The 16206-nt window shown below is 39.7% G+C and overlaps 1 protein-coding gene across 5 annotated transcripts in view; it reads left to right on the top strand.

The window, feature by feature from the left end:
* The window catches only part of LOC124544656 (inhibitor of nuclear factor kappa-B kinase subunit alpha), a 177210-nt gene that overhangs the window by 61508 nt on the left and 99496 nt on the right, over positions 1-16206 (top strand). For all 5 annotated transcript variants that reach the window (XM_047123274.1, XM_047123270.1, XM_047123273.1 and 2 more), the window contains 2 exons: positions 155-253; positions 4677-4784. In XM_047123274.1, coding sequence (XP_046979230.1) covers positions 155-253; positions 4677-4784 — 207 coding nt within the window. The remainder of the gene's footprint in view (positions 1-154; positions 254-4676; positions 4785-16206) is intronic.

Below are 16206 nucleotides of genomic sequence, written 5' to 3' on the forward strand. Positions count from 1 at the left end.
AACACAGTTCCTCTTCCAGCTAAAGTAAATATCTAACAGATACGGTGTGTAAATGTAAATGCAGTATTTTCTGTAATTTACAGTACTAATTAAGGCATCAGAGCAGAATTAAAAAGAGCAGATTAAATGAATCAGATGTGTTGTTTTGTTATAGCTATACCAGCTCAGTGGACTACTGGAGTCTAGGTCTTCTTTCTCATGAAGTGATTACAGGAGTAAGACCATTCTTACCTAACATGACTCCAGCTGCATGGTAGGTTCAATTAAGTATATATAAAATCACAATGAACGGGATTGTGTGTGTGTGTGTGTGTGTGTGTGTGTGTGTGTGTGTGTGTGTGTAAATGAAAATCATTATTTCATGTGCTGACAGTATTACGATTTCCTTATAATGTACACAGTGCCACCTGAGCAGCATTCCACTGGGAGTTAAAATGTGCCAGGATGAAGGTAATGCTTGCCACACCTGTGGTATTCAAATACGAAAAGGGCACTGTGCTGATTGAAATCCATCACCAATTGACAGAAGGGTGTGGTAAGTCGTGTATGGATATCGAAAATGTTCGTAAGTGGTGTAGAGAGTTTGCAGCTGGTCAGACCAAAATTCACGACGAACAAAGGAGCGGGAGACTATCAATTTATGAGGAGACAGTGTTGAAGGTTGAGCAAAGCATGCGTGAAGATTGACGGATCGCCCTGGATGATCTCTGCACGTTGGTTCCTGAGGTTTCCCGAAGTGCCACTCTCATAATTTTAATGGAAACATTGAACTACCGGAAGGTGTGCGCAAGATAGGTGCCACGCATGCTGACTGAGGACCACATGCAGCAACAAGTTGATGCTTCGCACGCATTTCTTCACTGCATTGTAGCCGAACAGGACAACTTTCTGAATGCAATTGTCATGGGTGACGAAACCTGGGCATACCACTTTACACCTGAGACCAAGCAACAATCACGCCAGTTCATAACTTTCTGAACAGCATGGCAGCGAGCTTGTATGACATGGGCATACAAAAACTGCCACACCGTCTACAAAAATGCATCGGCAGAAATGGTGATTATGTCAAAAAATAGCTAAATGTTCAAGCTGTAAACTGATGTAAACCATTGTGGAAATAAACAGTTCTATGTACTTATAAAAAAATAGCAGACCTTACTTTTGGGATTACCCTCGTTGTGTGATATTGGAACATTGTGTTTCACGTGGAATGGATTTCTGAGAAGAGTAAAAACCTCTTTGAAAATGCTTTGACCTCAAGGCATGTTACGCATGAATGAGATGGATGGTTGTTGGGATAAAATAGTCATGGGAATTTAAGCCACCTTTCAGTTATGTTAATCTTGGTTACCAGTGAAGCAAACTCAAGCGAGTGAGCATCCTTTTTGGTGCCAGTATGTAAGCGCAAATGAATAGCGGTCTGTCGTGTTTGGTTCACATTCGTAGGTACTCACTTATGTTCTGCTAGTTATTGGTCTCTCAGTAAACCATCAAAGGAAGTTTGCACACTCTATGTGTTGGTGCTCTCTTTAATTTGAACATCACAGAGAGAATTGATTTTCACAGTCTGCTGTTTTGTGCACAAATTAAATTTGCTGTTGAATGAGTTGCATGTAAGAAGAGAATCTAATATTGCTGGTAGATGAATATAGATGTCATAGATACATGTGGGGTCCAAGGGGACCACAGCACCAAGTGCCAAACAAACTGAAATATGCTTGCTAAGAAACTGGTAAAGCATTCAGATATTCAAATCGGAACAGGGGAAAGACAAATTCATTACTTGCTCCTGTCAGGCTGGAACAGAGTGAGGAGGTTCATACTTTTATGTTCCTTTTTATTAAAAAAGAACACCACAGTAAATTTCTTTCAAAGCCAACAAGTGTGAGTATGTATTTATTATGTTGATTAATGCAAAATTAAAAACAGCCAGAGACATCAGAGAGGTCTGGCTTCCAAACAAGTGTATACACAAGTGAATTGAGTCAGCAGTTACCTTATCTTCTCGCCTCAAACACCAGAGTTGCTGTTCTCATGGCTTACATTGATGATTGCTGCAATTACGTCACACACACACACACACACACACACACACACACACACACACACACACAAATTAAATTAATTGTACTATATTTACAGTATCTTCCTTATACATACTTCAATAAAATACCAAGTGCTACACGTGTGTCACTGAAACTATCAGGAATTATTTTACATGTAGCAGCTATTGACATACTCATGTTACTGTCTCCAGTTGTCTAGAAACGGAGAATAAATCATAATCTTTCTTCAGGCTGTATTGCTTGGTAATTTGCAAACTGATGGGAATACATAGCCCTCTGCCTGGGCTATACCAATATGTCAGCAGTGAGTCTTCTAAGACCTGCAGAACTGAACCAATTGAGTGAATGGAGAGAGAGAGAGAGAGAGAGAGAGAGAGAGAGAGAGGGGGGGGGGGGGACCTGTATTCTAGAATCAGTCATACAAGTGATTTGTAAGGAATCTCCTTTGTAGACTGATTGCACTTGCTCAGTATTCTACCGATAAACCGAAATCCATCACCTGCTTTACCCACAAGTGAGAGCCTATGTGATCATTCCATTTCAAATCCCTGCAAAGTGCTACATCCAGGTATTTGTATGGGTTGGTCAATTCCAACAGGGATGCGTCGATATTACAGTCGTAGGAAACTACATTTCTTCATTTTGTGAAGTGCACAGTTCTACATTTCCAAGCATTTAAAGCAAGTTGCCAATTTCTGCACCACTTTAAAATCTTATCAAGAATAAACTGAAATTTGCGCAAAATAATTTAATTGGATTGATAAAAAATCTACTCACCAAGTGGCAGCAGAACACATACATAAATGAAGGTTGTAATTAGCCAAGCTTTCAGAGACAGTGACTCCATCTTTGGGCAGAAAGGTTGAAGGGGAAGAAAGGAGGATGAAGGAAAAGACACAAAAGGTCTAGGAAAAGGGGTAGATTTCGGGAAAGTCACTCAGGACCACGGGCCAGTGGAGACTTACTACACGGGAAGAATATCCTTTCCTTGTCATCCCATGTGGTAAGTCTCACATGACCCAGAGTTTTGGCTGACTTTCCCAAATTCTACCCTTTTTCCTAGACCTCTCTTTCTTCCCCTAAAGCTTGCCTAATTACAACCTTCCTTTATGTGTGTGTTCTGTCATCACTTGGTGAGTAGATTTTTAATCTACCCAATTAAATTATTTTGTTAAAAATTGATGTTTTTGATTAATATTGATGAAGCTTCTTACAGACAGTACTTCATTATAGATAACTAAATCATCTGCAAAGATCTTGAGGTTACTATTATTGTCATTTTGGAGGTCATTAACATACAACATGCACAGCAAGGGTCCCACAACACTTCTCTAGGGCATTCCTGAAGTTTCTTCTTCATCAGACGATGCCTCTCCATCCAAGATAACACACTGTGTTCTCCCTAGCAAAATGTCCTCAATCCAGTCCCAAATTTCACTCCTGAGTGAGGTGGTGCAGTGACTAGGACATTGAACTTGCATTCGGGAGGATGGTGGTTCAAAACCACACCTGGGCCATCCTGATTAGGGTTTTCTGTGATTTCCCTAAAATTGCTTTAGGCAAATGCTGGGATGGTTCCTTTGAAAAGGCAAGGCCGGCTTCCTTCCCTGATTCGATGGTACCAATGACCTCGCTGTTGGGTCTCCTCCTCCAGATCTACAAACAAACAAACAAACAAACAAACAAACCAACACACCAAAGTTTCACTTGATGTCCCATATGATTGTACTTTTGACAATATGCATAGATGTGGTACTGAGTCAAATGCTCTTCAGAAATCAAGAAATACTTTTATCTGACTGCCTTTATCGAAAGCTTTCAGTATGTCATGTGAGAATAATGCGAGTTTGGTTTCACATGCTCGATGTTTTCGGAATCCCTGCTGGCTGACATTGAGGAAGTCTTTCTTTCTGAGATACCTCATTATGTTGGAGCTCAGAATATGTTCTAAGATTCTACAATGAACTCGTGTCAAGGTTATTAGACAGTAGATTTGTGGATCACTTCTACTACCTTTATTGTAGATGGGTGTGACCTGTGCTCTTTTCCAAGGACTGGGCACGGTTTTTTGTTTGAGGGATCGATGATAGATAATAGTTAAAATGGGAGATAACTCGGCCTCAAATTCAGTATTGAATGTGACAGGGATTCCATCGAGCCCTGGAGCTTTCTTCATTTTTAATGATTTCAGTTGTTTCTCAACACCACTGACGCCAATACTTATTTCATTATCTTTTCAGTGGCGCTAGGATTAAATTGAGGCAATTCTCCTGAGCACACCTTTGTAAAGGAAGATATCGATGACACTTTCTCCTCTCACAATAAGACCATAGGAGTTATTGAACTTTTTTGATGTCCTCCATCAGTCCTACCTGGTAAGGATCTCATATTGTGCAGCAATACAATTTCTCATTTCTTTAGCTTGTTGCACAACTGCTAATTTGAGACTGTAGACCATGTGCCATGTTACTTCAAGATAATGGTCCACAGGTATCAAGTGACTACAATAATTGTATTTATGTATTTTCACAAAATTATTTATGTAAGATGATGTGTATTTTGTACTTCTGTAGCTATGGTAATTATGTATTATGTTTCACCCATTTTCAGGATGTCTCATGTACGGAACAAGTCATCTGATGACATCTGTGCATATCAAGCTCCTGATGGAAGTATTGTTTTTTCCAAGGAACTTTATGATCAGAACCATATCTCACTGTAAGTAAGAGTTTGCTTTACTGTCTTTGTGTGACTTAGGCAAGTGTATGAAATATCATCAAGATTTATTTTACATTAACTCTTGAGTGGTCATGCCGTTTTTTGTGACTCGAGTGGGCGTGTGGCGCACATTGTACACATGTGAAGAATGCGATCTTCATGTTAGCAAGGTAAACATGTATGAGCAATCACTGTTTAATATTACTTTAATTAAACAATGATGAAATAAACTTATAACGTAAGAGCAAAGTCACTGGTTAGTTACACAATAATAAAATAAACTTTCATTATATCACTCCAATACCACATACAAGTGCCGCCCCACGATAACGACACACTCAAATGATTAAACAGCGCATTTTATCAGATCACAGCCAGCTGCTTATTCGATAGTTACTTAACTCACATACAGCTACCCAATTCGAAATTGCGCCACTAGCTCAGAAGCTGGGTCATTTTCTTGCACAGATTGTAAATTTTTTCTCATGTAACTCACTGTTTGTGATATTACCGCTGCTCCTTTGGGTGTATAACAGTACAACTTAGCACTTTGGTAGCTGAAGCAATATTGATGGGATGGGTAGGGCATCACATTTGTAAAGCAATAATGGATTGGTACAAAACAGTGTTATTCGTGGTTGGCACACTTTATACAAAGGCATGCCCACTCAATGATTAATTTATTATACATAACCACATATATAATTAAACAATAGAAACCACTCAGTTTACTCACAGTGCACGGAAATTTACTATGGAGAAGTGGTATAATGATAACTCCCACCAGAGCCACTTTGAGAGCTCCAAATGCATCCTTTCTCTCGTGCCAGAGTGAAGTGCGTTCGGGGGAATAGTGGTAGTCTTCCAACATGGCGGCGAGTGAGTGACGTGCCTTAGCTTGGCTCGCAAGTTTACGTGAAATCTGGAGGTGTTTTAAGCAGTTAGGCTAGTGTACATATACTAAAGCCGTATATCTACTGCCGAGTGTCGTATTTTACATCACATACTGAGCACCAATTACACGGAATCGCACTAAAAATGGAAAATCGCCGAACAACGCACAGTGCAGCCAACGGCCAGGCCGGCGACAGCGCAGGCGTGGAGTTTACACCGGGAGCTGCGGCCGCTCCGCCCGGCATCACTGACATCGCTGCACTCGTGAAGGCTGAGGTGTGTGCCGCGCTGCAGGCTAAGGAGACGCTCGGGCTCGTTGTTCAAACCATCACTGATGCTGTCACTGCAGCAGTGACGGACAAAATACAGAAAACTCTGGAGGCGAATGCGAGCGAGATCCGTGCACTGGACACATCGTTAAAAGCAAGTGAGGAGAAAGCACGACTGCTCGAACAGAAATTGATCGAGAAGACGGACGAGCTCGAACAATATCAGAGACGCAATAATCTCAGACTGTTCGGCATTCCAGAGAGCAGCAGGGAGAACACAGATGAACTTGTGATAAACCTTGTCCAAGAAAAGCTAGGCGTGCAGGTGACTCTGAGTGACATTGACAGAAGTCATAGAGTGGGTCGTAAGTCGCCAGGTTCTACAAAACCAAGACCTATAATAGTGAAATTTATGTCGTATAGGAAGAGATCTGAAATCTTCAGAGCAAAGAAGAATCCCGCCAAGTCGGGTCTGACAGTACGCGAGGATCTGACCTCTGAAAGACTAAACATTTTGAAGAGCGCGATTTCGAAATTTGGGCTACATAACGTATGGACAAATGACGGCAGGATAATGGTTAAGACCGAAAACGGAAAGAAAACAATTTGCAGTGTTAATGAACTCGAAAGCCTGTGCTTTAGAAGCTAAATCATGTCTAATCTTGCTGCCACTAACCTGTATATTTATATTGTTTACACTGTCAACCATATTGTAACTAATGCATTATCAAATTGTTCATTTCTCTAAATAGCTATTTTTTTTATCTCTAATTATTTTTTCTCGTGTAATATTTGTTATTATTTGTATTATCAACTTTTCGTTTCTCCACATAACTACTTTCATTTTTAATTGTTTTTCTCATGTAATTTTGTTAATTATTGCATAAGGTAGTCTCACTTCCATCCTTAATTAGCAACCCACCATCATACTTTAGTTGTTATCCTCATAAGTGCAATTAATATCACCCTCTGTCATAACGTGCAGATTACTCACATTGTATTTAGCGAAATTCCTTCCCCTGCCAGCCCACGTCTACTTCCATAACCGTTGCAGACCTCGCTGACCTTGGCCGCAGATCCCGTTGCCTCCCTGGGGACCTACCCCCTCCCCCTCCCGGCCGCTTTCACTGCACAGAACTGGGAGGACACTCCCTCACCCCCCTCCTTCACACGCCTTCCGCATTCCTCATGCCAGACCCTCTTGTCACCGCCAACCACGACCCGCAAACATCGGTCGGCAGCCTCCTCGGGCAATCAACGCCCGAACGCACCAAGCTGCATATTGTACATGCAAATGTCCAGTCTCTGCCAGCTCACTTCGACGAGTTCAAATATATATTTCAAACTGCTGATGTACACGTAATACTTTTGTCAGAGACTTGGCTCAAACCAAGTATTACTACAACTTCCGTAAACCTTGATGGCTATATCTTTCTCAGGCACGACAGATGCAACAGACGAGGGGGCGGAGTAGGGGCGTACATACGCTCTGATTTGTCACCTACAGTACTACACACATCCAACAACAATGTAGATAAACAAGTGGAATATATGTTCATAGAGATCAAATCACTTAACAGAAAGTGCTTAATATGTGTCCTTTACAAACCTCCTAAAGTAGGTGGGTTCGCCTGCTTCGAAACTGCCCTCTCTAGTCTCGAATCGTCATATGAACATGTAATTATAGCTGGTGACACCAACATTAATTTTCTGTGCAATAGTCCTTCCACTGGGAAATTTAAGAGGATGCTTTCTTCCTCAAATATGACGCTACTTCAGCTGGGACCTACTCATCACACGACTACCAGTCACACTTTCATAGATATATTCGCAACGAAATCCCCGAACAGAATAATCCGCACCTCTCAAATATCTGCGCCTGGTATGTCTGCCCATGACATCATTTCCATGACGTATTCACTAGAATGCCCTAGAAAGAAACAAAAACTGTCTACATACCGAGACCTCAAACGCATAAATTTGCCTGAACCCGAAACTGAGGCACAAGAAATAGTTTGGGGGATGACCTCTACTCCCCTCATGGACATAAACGACAAACTCCACGATTTCACTAACAAAATTACTCAACTATATGACAAATATGCTCCAATAAAGACCAGAAAAGCAAAAAGGCAACCTGCACCTTGGCTGACTGATGAACTAAAACAGCTAATGAATCGCAGAGATGCTGCACATCGAGCATACAAGATACACCCTACATCTGAAAATCACGCTGTATACAAGCAGAAACGAAACAAAGTCAGTCAAGCGGTGAGAAACGCTAAGCTCAGACATGCCCGTACATTAGCTGACAATAGATGTAGACCAGCTATCCTGTGGAAAAATCTCCGTAGTCTCGGTTTAGGCAAAATAAAAGTTGCAGAAAATCCCATGGTCCCAGCTGAAGAACTAAACCGATTCTTCACATTACCTGCAACCAAAATTGATCCGCAAAAAAACAGAGAATCATTGATTACTTCATTGGGATGAACGACTGTATCAAAGAAAAATTCTATTTACAGCACGTCACTTGCAGTACTGTCAAGAAAGCCATAATGCGGATTAGATCAGCATCTACTGGACATGATGGTATCACTATCCAGATGGTAAAACTTATTATTGACCAACTACTGCCCTCTATAACAGACATTTTCAACGATTCATTAATCACAAGTGTTTTCCCTGAGGCCTGGAAACTGGGACAAATTAAGCCACTGCCTAAAAAGGACATCGCCACAGCAGCCTCTGACTACCGCCCCATCTGCCTTCTTCCTGCACTATCAAAGGCCTTAGAATATATAGTTCATGACCAGCTCACCAACTACCTAACTACTAACAACCTATGAGACGAATACCAATCAGGTTTCCGTAAATATCGAAGCACAACATCCGCTCTGACAAAGGTGACAGATGACCTGAAACTTGCCATGGACAGACAAGAAGCGACTATCATTTGCTTCTTAGATTTCAGCAAAGCATTTGATACTGTTGACTTCGACATCTTACTAGCCAAACTTAGCGGTCTAAATTTCTCACCAAGCGCAGTGCAATGGTTTCGCTCATACATGACGTCTCGTCAGCAACGCGTCCTGTCTGGGGATATAAAATCACAATGGCGGCAGGTAGTGTCAGGCGTTCCCCAAGGCTCAGTATTAGGTCCTATACTCTTCTCTCTTTATGTCAATGATGTGTCATCGGTCCTGACCTATTGCAAATACCATATGTATGCTGATGACATTCAGTTGTATCTAAGTGCAAAACCAAGCAATCTCAAGAAAGCTATTGAAAATTTCAATACTGACCTCGACGCACTGTCAAAATGGGCACAGGACATAGGTCTAAAACTAAACCCATCTAAAACCCAAGCGGTACTTGTTGGTCACTCTAAGCTCATTAGCCCAAAACATCGGGAATCCGTACCACCTCTTATCCTAAATGGAACAATTATTAACTTCTCGCCCTCAGCAAAGAGTTTGGGAGTAATAATAGGTGAAAATCTAAATTGGACAGAGCACGTAACTGCAGTGTGCAAAAAAGCATCAGCATCCCTTCATGTCCTACAAAAATATAAAAAACTCTTCCCTTTCGATCTGAAAAAGAAATTAGTACAAACGCTTATACTCCCAATCATTGACTACAGCGATATTATCCTACAAGGCCTCTCTCAGGAAAATTCCCGACGTCTAGAACTGGTCACGAATGCCTGCGTCCGATATATCTGTGACGTTTGACTTTTTGATCACATTTCACCAGCATATGCAAAATTGTCCTGGCTGCGTGCAGACAAACGCAGAGATTTCCATACACTCTGTCTCATCTACTGCCTTATAAATGTACACTGTCCCTCATATCTCTCCTCGTCCCTAACACTCATGTCGGAACAACATGACAGAAACACACGTTCCCATCATAATAAAATCCTCTCCGTTCCACTGCATCGCTCAGTCACCTTCTCCAAGTCCTTTACAGTAGCGGGAACCCGACTCTGGAATAACCTCCCTCGTTATGTTAGAGAACTTAAAAACATGACCGGCTTCAAAAAACAGTTAATGACGTATCTATTTAAGCAACAGTAATGCCTTCCTCTGTACATGAGTGCACTTCACCTCATTACTTCCCTCTCTCCCCCTCCTTAAACCTCCCTTACCCAAAACTCGCTATACTAGTAAACATCTACTTTACACACCAAAATATTAATGTACATCTGCACAAACCTTCATTACTATTGCGAATCTTTCTCATGTCTGTCATTATTATTTGATTTTTTTTTACTGTTATTATTGCTTTCACCATAATCTGTATGTATAGCACCTGATGTAAAAATACTGCCAGCATTTACTTTATTAGGTCTTAGTCATGTTTATCATTATTATTTGATTTTTTGTTTTACTGTTATTATTATTGCTTTTATCATAATCTGTATGTATAGCAACTGTTGTAAAAATACTTCCGCATTTACTTTATTAGGTCTTAGTCACTAGTCTTTATTCATATTGTCACTAGAGTAAGCTAATTTTCTCATTTAAACTATGTTCATGATGTTACTCTGATGTGTGAAATGCTACATGTGTGGAACACTGGTCCGATGTAAGAGAGGGCCAGATGGCCCTAATCTGATCAGGTTAAATAAATAAATAAATAAATAATTCAAGCGGCAAGGCCACGTCATCTTATTGTTCTAAAACTCATCCCTGCCAACAATGTTGTGCGGCCTGTCATCAAAGCAAAAAGGAAAGACATGACGACACCTGTGCATCCCTCCAGTGCACCATGCTTTCTTCAACCAACTGACATCTGCAAGTTCAGCTCAGGAAGCTGGACTAGGACATGTTGACCTTTTGGCAGGGGAAGATGATGGGGATGGTGAAATCGAGTAAACAGACATGTTCCATTATAAAGCCTATTGAAATAACAGCATGATGAGAATTACATTTTAAGAAATTCCGACATTTAGAAACAACAATTTATGTATAATTTGTAGATGAACACAGTGCTGAACTATTAAGACAGACTCAGTAGGTAACGTTCTCGTAATTGGCAACAGTAATGCAATTATTTTAACTCAATTTGAGAAAGAAAAGTGTGTTATAGAAGCAATAAGTGTCGACTCACATTTATAGTATCACATTATGTTTTATAAATAAATTGAAATTATGGAGATTAAAAGACAGTGTATTCCTCCTCAGGTATTAAACTTCACCAAAATGTTTATAAAAAGAGTGGTACAGCTCTTGATTTACACCACCTTAACTTTGACTATGAGTAAATTTTTGAGAGGGAAAATGATACTCCTACTTTTAGGTCCTATAAAAAGAAATGAAAAGGACAAATAACTAAAATGTCCGAGGTAAATGTAATTAGATTATTTCATTTGTACATTTCATCAATTTAATCACGAATTATTGTAAAGCATGAATGTATATTAAATGAAACGCAAAACCCTTTCATTTCTCAGAATTGTGAAAAATTTAGTTATACCACTTTGGCTCTCATTGTCTCATATGTAATTATATAGTTATATATAAAATCAAAGATGAGGTGACTTACCGAACGAAAGCGCTGGCAGGTCGATAGACACACAAACAAACACAAACATACACACAAAATTCAAGCTTTCGCAACAAACTGTTGCCTCATCAGGAAAGAGGGAAGGAGAGGGGAAGACGAAAGGAAGTGGGTTTTTAGGGAGAGGGTAAGGAGTCTTTCCAATCCCGGGAGCGGAAAGACTTACCTTAGGGGGAAAAAAGGACAGGTATACACTCGCACACACGCGAGTGTATACCTGTCCTTTTTTCCCCCTAAGGTAAGTCTTTCCGCTCCCGGGATTGGAATGACTCCTTACCCTCTCCCTTAAAACCCACTTCCTTTCGTCTTCCCCTCTCCTTCCCTCTTTCCTGATGAGGCAACAGTTTGTTGCGAAAGCTTGAATTTTGTGTGTATGTTTGTGTTTGTTTGTGTGTCTATCGACCTGCCAGCGCTTTCGTTCGGTAAGTCACCTCATCTTTGATTTTATATATAATTTTTCCCACGTGGAATGTTTCCTTCTATTATATTAATTATATAGTTAAATAGATTGGTACTCACCACATAGAGGAGGCCTTAAGTCACAGACAGGCACAGTGAAAAAGGATGCTTGATATTTATTTTATTGGACAAAGTCCTCCTCCTGACGTAGAGAAAACACACACACACACACACACACACACACACACACACACACACACACACACACACACACACAGCCACTGTCTCTGGGCACTAAGGCCTGAACACGACTGCGCCTGATGTGGCTCATCACTAACAGATGTAATTACCATGGGTGGCTAGACTATGTGGAAGGGAATTACTGGTTTTGAATGGGTTGAAGCTGTCAGTGTGTCGGTAGTGTTATTGGTTATTAGGTTCAATGTGGCTGGAGATACTGATGTAGCCATTATTGAGGAAGGCAGCTTGTTGGGGTGAGAAGGACCAGGTGATGTAAATTGGGAAGAAGGTATTGTGATTCTGGAGATTCTTCTAGATGACCCATGAATAGGATGGCATAGGATGCCATGTGGATTCCCAATGCTGTACCACAGATTTGTTTATAGGGATGCATGGACTTTCCATTGTTTAATTGTATAGTTTTATATGTAATCTCATAGTATTAAACTGAGGTGACAAAAGTTCTGGGATAGCGATATGCACATATACAGATGGCAGTAGTATCATGCACACAAGACATAAAAGTGCAGTGCATTGGTGGAGCTGTCATTTGGACAAAAGGTCTAATAAGATATTTCCACTTCAGTGAACCATTTTTTGTTTTATTTTTTACTGAGACCTGACTGGCATACATGCCTTATTTCTTCTTCTTAGAATGGAACACTTCACTCATAACAACAAATTAAAGATATGATTCACACACATATATGGTACCCCCCCCCCCCCCCCCCCACACACACACACACACTCACAGAGAGAGAGAGAGAGAGAGAGAGAGAGAGAGAGAGAGAGAGAGAGTGTGTACCACCCTGTATGGATAACAATGTTACAATATACAAATGAAACTTTTAACAGTTTAATTAATTTGCCCTTGTGTGGTTTTACCAGGGGCACTGATATTGGCCAGGTACATTTTCTTTGATGGTTATGCATGCTTATTTTCTTTGATTACTCTGTGATGGCAGATTTGTCACGCTATTATGTGTTTTGCTTTATCACAGAAAGAAATCCATAGTGGGTACAAATAAATGTACGAGAGTCATTCAATAATTAGAGAGACAAATTGGTCTTGGAAAAAACTGTTAGTAGGACAAGGTCGGTACTTTTTTAGCTTTAAGTTGGCATCACTGGGATAAGCCCTGATCAGCTGATGTTTGAATATTGTTTTGTTTATAACCTCAAAAATTAATTTCAAGATGGCGAGTCCGCATGAAACGTCCACATTTGTTGCACAGTGTTCTATTATTTGTTTTCTACTTGCTGAAGGCAAGGAGCCAGTGAAGATATACTGTAGTATTTCTAAAGTTTATGGTGAAGGTTGTATCAATCATGCAAATTTTTACAAGTGTGTAGACCAGTTCAAAAATGGTTATGACTCAGTGACTGATGAACACCATTCTGGCTGAACAGTTGCAGTTTCAACTCCCTCACTTGAAAGTCGAATTGATGACGTTATTCGTGCTGACCACCATGTGACTGTGGAAATGATAGTTTATAAGGTTCAGAGTTAGTACTGCTACTGTTCATAACATTATCTGTAACAATCTGAAGTACCGCAAAACATGTGCAAGATGAGTCTCAAAGGTGTTGACGTGGCTACACAAGGAAACGAGGTTGAGAGTGTGCACAGAGCTAAAAGAACATTATGAAACACAAAGTGAGCACTTCCTCCACAAAATTTTAACTTGTGATGAAACTTGGTTTCACTGTTATGAGCCAGAATCAAAAAGAAAAAGCATGAAGTGGAAGCACACCAACTCACCTGTCAAGAAAAAATTCAAAACCCAAGAATCAGCAGGAAAAGTCATGTCGATGGTGTTTTGGCATGCTGAAGGTCTAGTTTTTTGTGATTATCTCGAAGAGCAGTGTACAATGAACATCCAGTACTACTCGGATTTGCTTTGAAATAAAGTGAAGCCAGTCATGAGAGAGACGAAGTGGATCTCAGAGGAGAGGTGTGATTCTCCAGCAAGACAACGCGTGTCTTCATATTGTTCAACTAACCCCTAAAACCATCGAGAAAATGGAATGAGAAGTACTGCCTCATCCCTCTTACAGTCCTGGTTTAGCACCTAGTGATTTACATTTGTTTGGTGCACTGAAGGAGGCATTACGTGGGAAGAGGTTCCAGGACGACGAGGATGTGGAAAAGTTTGTGGGAGATTGGTTCAGACATCAAGATAAAGAATTTTTTGCAGCTCGAGTAAAAAAGCTTGTAGCCTGTTGGAACAAGTGCATAAATGTTCAAGGGGTTATGTTGAAAAGTAGGAAAAGTATTGTTTTGTAAAAGTATATGCTTTTTTCTCTAGACCAATTTGTTTCTTTAATTATTGAATGACCCTAGTGTGAGTGGTTATGCAGATAACTTAATATGTTGTTTAATTCGTAAACATACTCTTTAATTAACTTCATTGATAAGTTTTTATAACCGCTATAATTTTTTGATTTTAAAAATTTTATGGTCGGCCTTACTTCTGCTAATATAGTAAGGGTCATAATTGTGTTACTTAAGTTATTTGTAATGAGCGGTCTGAGATACTCCACAGCAGCATCTACTGAATCTGGCAATCCCATCTTTTCAGTAACAGTTATGAAATGCTTGTTAAAAAGTTTTGTAATGCTGCACACATCTGTTACCATTGCAGCAATGTACTCTTAATGCTATCTGCTGCACCTGTTGTTTTGTTCTACCAGTTATTTCTTCACTACATCCCATATTGTTTTGTAACATTATGTGATTTTATCTTGTAATGAGCTGTAGAATCTACGTACGAGCTGTTTCTGACTGACAGTTACAGTTTCCCTTTTGTTTTACAACATATTATTATGCCTTGAGCAATCCATGATTTCTTTGTAGATTTTGGTCTAATCTGGGTTAGTATTGGGGAAAAGTATTTGAATGAGGTAAGGACTTTGTTAATAAGTGTTGTATTTTTCCTTCATGCAATGAGCACTGTATTTTACTCCAGTTCATGTCTTTGAAGAGTGTTCTAAAATAAATAGCATTTCATGGTCAGACAGGTCATTGACTTAAATTTATGAAAAACTCAGGTGAATGTAGCAACTGCTCCTTTCTTCATTTCTGATCTACTGTTTGGCCATGATAACTTGACAATTTCGCTAGTGCTGCCAGAAGCGGAGAAAATTGGCACTACTTGAAATATACTCATTTGTCTCCAAGTGCTGCCAACATCAAGGTGGCCCTAGACGTGAAGTATTATGAAAGGCTTTTGTCCACTAGCAAGTAACTTCTGTAACCACTTGCTGAGGTGTTTACATTAGAATAAAAACTTACTCAAGTTTACATTTTCAGGTCACTGGAACAAATTTATTTCAGGAACTTGCTACATGTACTTGTTGCAGAAGTGTAGTTATCCTTAAAAATCACAGTAGTCACCACTGTTGTTGCATTATTATTAATGAATAAAAGTCGTGACGAAACACAAAAAAAGTTACAGGGGTCATATATTGATGTTACCAAGAAACACTACCCAATTAAGTAAAATCAGAGGATTTACTTAGATTGAAGACTTTGAGCTGTCCTATGCAAATTTCGAACATCTCATGTCGATTGTATAATCAAATGTTCGCTAACGAGAAACAAAAATGTGGTACAGTATTTCACCAAGGGACTGCGTTTTAATTACTCTTTGATTTTTGCAAGCGTTATTTACTACATTTTCTCACAAAAATTAATGTATTTATGTTTTCGGTAACATTAAAAACTCATCTAAAATTTAGACTTGTGTACTGCCATTCTACTGTCCCTTTTTGAGAAACAAACTGATTGGTAAATTTTTTCATACTTCCTTTACTGGTGGTGCAAATTATGTGTGTTTAGGGGTTCCAATGGTATACTTGTTTCAGCTTATCTGTCTTTGTGTAATTTTCCTTTTCAACACTGGCAGTTTTGCATCAGTACTGAACATAGACAACTTCTGTAAGTCTGAGAAAACTTCCTTGAAATGACAAATTCAGTAAGTACTTGAAGCAAGGTGCAAGAAACTGGAATGATTTTTTATGCTGCAACAGAGTTTGCACTCATTTGAAACTTC

Source organism: Schistocerca americana, chromosome 8 (genome assembly GCF_021461395.2).
Source record: "Schistocerca americana isolate TAMUIC-IGC-003095 chromosome 8, iqSchAmer2.1, whole genome shotgun sequence".
NCBI lineage: Eukaryota > Metazoa > Arthropoda > Insecta > Orthoptera > Acrididae > Schistocerca > Schistocerca americana.